This window comes from Colobus angolensis, unplaced genomic scaffold (assembly GCF_000951035.1).
Source record: "Colobus angolensis palliatus isolate OR3802 unplaced genomic scaffold, Cang.pa_1.0 Scaffold252, whole genome shotgun sequence".
Taxonomy (NCBI): Eukaryota; Metazoa; Chordata; class Mammalia; order Primates; family Cercopithecidae; genus Colobus; species Colobus angolensis.
In genome coordinates, this window is record NW_012115733.1 from 2,420,818 (window position 1) to 2,425,680 (window position 4,863).

The 4,863-nt window shown below is 50.9% G+C and overlaps 1 protein-coding gene across 1 annotated transcript in view; it reads left to right on the forward strand.

Moving 5' to 3' along the window:
* Positions 1-4,663, forward strand: part of GRIPAP1 (GRIP1 associated protein 1) — a 27,746-nt gene extending 23,083 nt beyond the window's left edge. The window contains exons 22-26 of the mRNA XM_011946685.1: positions 383-513; positions 2,034-2,156; positions 2,283-2,376; positions 3,104-3,258; positions 4,103-4,663. Coding sequence (XP_011802075.1) covers positions 383-513; positions 2,034-2,156; positions 2,283-2,376; positions 3,104-3,258; positions 4,103-4,195 — 596 coding nt within the window. The 3' untranslated portion in view covers positions 4,196-4,663. The remainder of the gene's footprint in view (positions 1-382; positions 514-2,033; positions 2,157-2,282; positions 2,377-3,103; positions 3,259-4,102) is intronic.
* Positions 4,664-4,863: the final 200 nt, after the last annotated feature.

Here is a 4,863-nt window from a genome sequence, read left to right on the forward strand (position 1 = left end):
GGTTCAAGCGATTCTCCTGCCTCAGCCTCCTGACTCGCTGGAATTACAGGCATGCACCACCACACCTCGCTAATTTTTGTATTTTTAGTAGAGACGGGGTTTCTCCATGTTGGCCAGGCTGTTCTCGAACTCCTGACATCAAGTGATCCACCCGCCTCAGCCTCCCAAAGTGCTGGGATTACAGGTGTGAGCCAGTGCGCCCGGCCTCAGCTCTTTTTTCTGTCTCTGTCTCTCCCTGTCCTCCTGTCTGCTTCTGCCTTTCCCCATGCCTCGGTGTCTTTCTTTCCATCTCTGTTAAATCTGTTTCTGCCTTTTCCTGCTGGTTGCTGCTCTGGGACTCAGGGGTACTGGGGCTCAAGTTTCTCTTCCCTATACCGCCCAGGCCTTGAGGAGCTAGTTCTGTCAGAGATGAACTCACCAAGCCGGACCCAGACAGGGGACAGCAGTAGCATCTCCTCCTTCAGCTACCGGGAGATCTTGCGGGAAAAGGAGAGCTCGGCTGTTCCAGCCAGGGTAAGGGGAAAGGAAGAACCTATAGCTCCAGCTTCTCTCAACCCAAAAATCTGAGAACCCTTCCCCTTTTCTCCTCACTTAAATCCATCTCCTACTTTGGGCACAGCACACATATTTTCTTGCCAACTTCTCCCCAAGCCCACCGACTTGGATTCGGATTGCTACATGTGGGACAGGCCATTCTCTCTCTCTCTGACTTTCTGTTCCATCATCTGTGGGCTAATTCCCCCTTCTCTGGTGCCATAAAGTATGTAGCTCATAGTAGCTGCACCATCCAAGGAGAAGGTCCCTTTTTCCAACTTGTAACCATCACGAATTATTATTGCCAGCTATCATGTCAGCCTCTTTACCAGCCACTTTCCTTTGGAAATAACTTTTTTATTGTTCCACAAATAGTATATGTGCATTGTAGTACATTTTTTAAAAACCACAAATGAGCAAAGATTTTTTAAAACCTTAAATGTCTGGCCGGGTATGGTGGCTCATCCCTATAATCCTAGCACTTTGGGAGGCCAAGGTGGGTGGATCACATGAGCTCAGGAGTTTAAGACCAGCCTGGGAAACACGGTGAAACTCTGACTCTATTTAAAAAAAAACAAAAACCAAGAAACCTTAAATGTCAAAAAAAAAAAAAATATTTTCACCATCCAGAAGTCACCATTATAAATTCTTAGTTCAGGGCTGGGCGCAGTGGCTCATGCCTGTAACCCCAGCGCTTTGGGAGGCTGAGGTGGGCAGATCACTTGAGGTCAGGAGTTTGAGAACAGCCTGGCCAACATAGCAAAACCTTGTCTCCATTAAAATACAAAAATTAGCCGGGCGTGTTGGTGTGTGCCTGTAATTCCAGCTACTCGGGAGGCTAAGGCAGGAGAATCGCTTGATCCTGGGAGGCAGAGGTTGCAGTGAGCCAAGATCTTGCCATTGCACTCCAGCCTGGGCAACAAGAGCGAAACTCTGTCTCAAAAAAAAAAACATTTAATGTCATCTAGTACTTTGACCTTAACCAGATTTCTCTAGTTGGCCCCAGAATGTCCTTTCTTGCTGGTTTTATGAAAACTAGCATTCAGATTCAGAGCACATGTTACATCTGGTTGTTTTATGACCCTTAAATCTCTTTAGTGTGGTCCCTTTTTACCTGAGACCAACTTGTTGAAGAGGCCAGCCCAGTCACCCCACAGGAAGTATGCTACCTTTTGGGTTTTTCTGCTGGCTTCCTGGTGGTATGATTTAAAATGTCCCTCTCTCTTCCAGTTTTCCTGTCAGCTGGAAGTTAGATCGCATTTGCTTTGGGATCTTCCTTTAATCCTCTCCACAAGGCTCTGATGTGGTTACTCTCTACCCCCGTTTAGGCAGAGGGGAAAACAGAGTCTGAGGGTACCAAGATGGGCCTACAGTTCCATCTTCAGGGCCCACGTTCTCTCATCCACCTCTGGCCTGGTTCTCCTCCCCAGTCCCTGACACCTGTCTGGAGTCAGTGGTGCTGAGCCTGGGTTTGGCCTCTCCCCTTCTCTTTCCTGCAGTCCTTATCCAGCAGCCCTCAGGCCCAGCCCCCTCGGCCAGCCGAGCTGTCAGATGAGGAAGTGGCTGAGCTCTTTCAGCGGCTGGCAGAGACACAGCAGGAGAAATGGATGCTGGAGGAGAAGGTGCTGCCTGCCTGCCTGCCCATCCCCACTTGAAGTGCCCTTGGGGGTGTGGGGTCTGTCCAGGGCCTGCCTCATGTGTGAACATGTACAGTAGAGGGGTCTCAGGTGGGCTGGGCCATCTTGCAGGTGAAGCACCTGGAGGTGAGCAGTGCTTCCATGGCAGAGGACCTCTGCCGGAAGAGCGCCATCATTGAGACCTACGTCATGGACAGCCGGATCGGTCAGTGCCCCCTTTTCCCTCGCCCTCAGCCCTGGTTCAGCCTTCACCTGGCCCTCCCTCTCCATTATGTGCTGCGGCTTCTCTCCTCTCCTCTCGGAATTCAGCGAAGCTACTGACAAGACCATGGCCTGTGGAGGGGAGAACAGGAAAGCACTGTCTCTTGATCTCGCCTCCTCCCTCTTCTTCCTTTCTCTGTCATCTCTCCACTCTCCATTCTCCAGTGTGTCTCTCTGTCCGCTTTCTCCTTTCCTCTCCCTGTGCCTCATCTTCCTCTCCTCTCTCCCTTCTCTCTTCTCCCTGTTTCTCTTTTTCACCCTACTCCTTCATCTTGTCTCACTGTCTATATTGTTCTATCTCCATACATTTTCCTTCTCTGTATCTTCATTGCTTTTGCTCCTTTCTTTCAAACCTTCTCCTTCACAGATTTTTCTTTATTAATCAGAATCATACTGACGAACATGTGCTGAGGACTTTCTGTGTGCTCTGTGCTTCACACGCAGTCATGTGCATCTTTCCAGTTCCACAAGTTAGTTATCCTCATTTCTCGGGGCCACAGAGCTAGTGAGTGACAGAGCTAGGTTTCGTATGTCAAAGCCTCTGTCCTCCATGACATGGCTTTTCCTGCTCCCTTCTTCCCTGGTATTCGTCTCCCTCTTTTCTCCTCTGGCTCTGCCTGGCTCTCCTCTGGCTCTGCCGAGGGGGTGGTTTTCAGCCTGGGCCCTTGCAGATGTGTCTGTGGCAGCAGGCCACACAGACCGCAGCGGGCTGGGCAGCGTCCTGAGAGACCTAGTGAAGCCAGGCGACGAGAACCTTCGGGAGATGAACAAGAAGCTGCAGAACATGCTGGAGGAGCAGCTCACCAAGAATATGCACTTGCACAAGGCGAGTGTGGCCTGCCAGCCTACCCATCTGTTCACCCAGCCACCTACCTACCCAGCCACAGCCCCTGGGTTATCTGCCAGTCCCCTTGCCCACCCACCCAGCCTGTCCTCCCAGCTATCCTCCTACCCACTCATCAACTACCCCATCATGCTCTCATCTTCCACTGTCTCATCAACTTATTATCCATTCATTCCTTCCATATACCCGCTCATCCATTTATCTACACATTCACCCAACCATTTGCCCAATCTACTACTTACTCATCTCATTGTCTACACCATGTCCTGCCACCCATTTCTTGACATATCATTCTCTTATCTACTCATCAATTACCCCTTGTGTTACCTTTCACCCACCCGGTGACCTGCCTGCCCACCTGTTGATCTCCATCTGTCCTCTGGACAATTCATTCGTCCACCAATTTGTCTACCATAGATCCCCCCATGCCCATGAGTCCACACACACATATTTTTGCCCAACCTGCCGCCCAAAGACTTTCCCCATCTCTAAGAGTCAGAAAGGAGTCAGACCCAGCTCCTGCCTTTGAGAAGCAAGCTCACACTTAGCAGAAGAGCAGGTGGCCAGAGTGGTGATGTATCCTGCAGCAGCACCATGCCGCAGGAGGCGTCCCACTCCCATATCTGTAGCTCCCCACCCATCCTCATGACTTTTCTGAGCCCAGCCCACTGCTGGGGGTGCTGTGAGTACCTTCCCATCCCAGGCCAGATACAGCTGAGCATTGATTAATGAAAGAGTGTGAAGGAAATCACAGATGATACCCTGCATTTGGCAAGGGAGCAGCCTGTCCCCTTTTCTGGCCCCTGATGGTTCATTTGTTTCTTAGGACATGGAAGTTCTGTCCCAGGAAATTGTGCGGCTCAGCAAGGAGTGTGTGGGGCCTCCTGACCCAGACCTAGAGCCAGGAGAAACCAGCTAAAGACCTGCAGGCTGCACCCACCTCCTCCCCTTCCTACCCGTAGGATGCCATTCCCTTGGGCTGTGGCGGGGAAATGAGGGCTGAAGCCAAAATCAAATAGCTTGGGAGACTGGACATTAAAGGGACTAGAGGCCTGATGGTTAGTGTTAATGATCCTGTCTTAGGGCAGAGGCCACCAGGGAGTGGGGATCCTAAAGGAAGGGGCAGGGATTTCTCCTTCTTCTTGGTCCTGGCTCCCAAGGGCTTCTGTCTTCATCTCTGCATGAGCTCTCCTTCCCAGAGACCAACTCTTTTTTATTTTATTTTATTTTATTTTTTAATTTATGTCTGGAGCCTGGCTACTCTGCATTTGGGATTGGGGATGTTGGGTGGGTGTGTGGCCCATGTTCAGCGTTCTAGCAACACGTGTGTGTGTGTGTGTAAAGGCTGTGCAGCCAAAATACCATCTGGCCAGACGGGCCCACCCACTGACTGTCTCGTCTCATTCTTTTCAACCAGGAGGGACGTACTGGGGGCGGGGAGGTTCACACCATTGGAATAGGGAGGGAGGTCTCTGGCTGCAATGTTACTGTCTTTTCCTCACCCTCATCCAGCCTGTCTCCATTTACTGCTGACCAGCCCCTCAAACTGAGTGGAGCTGAAATACCTGCAGATATGTACATGGGTAG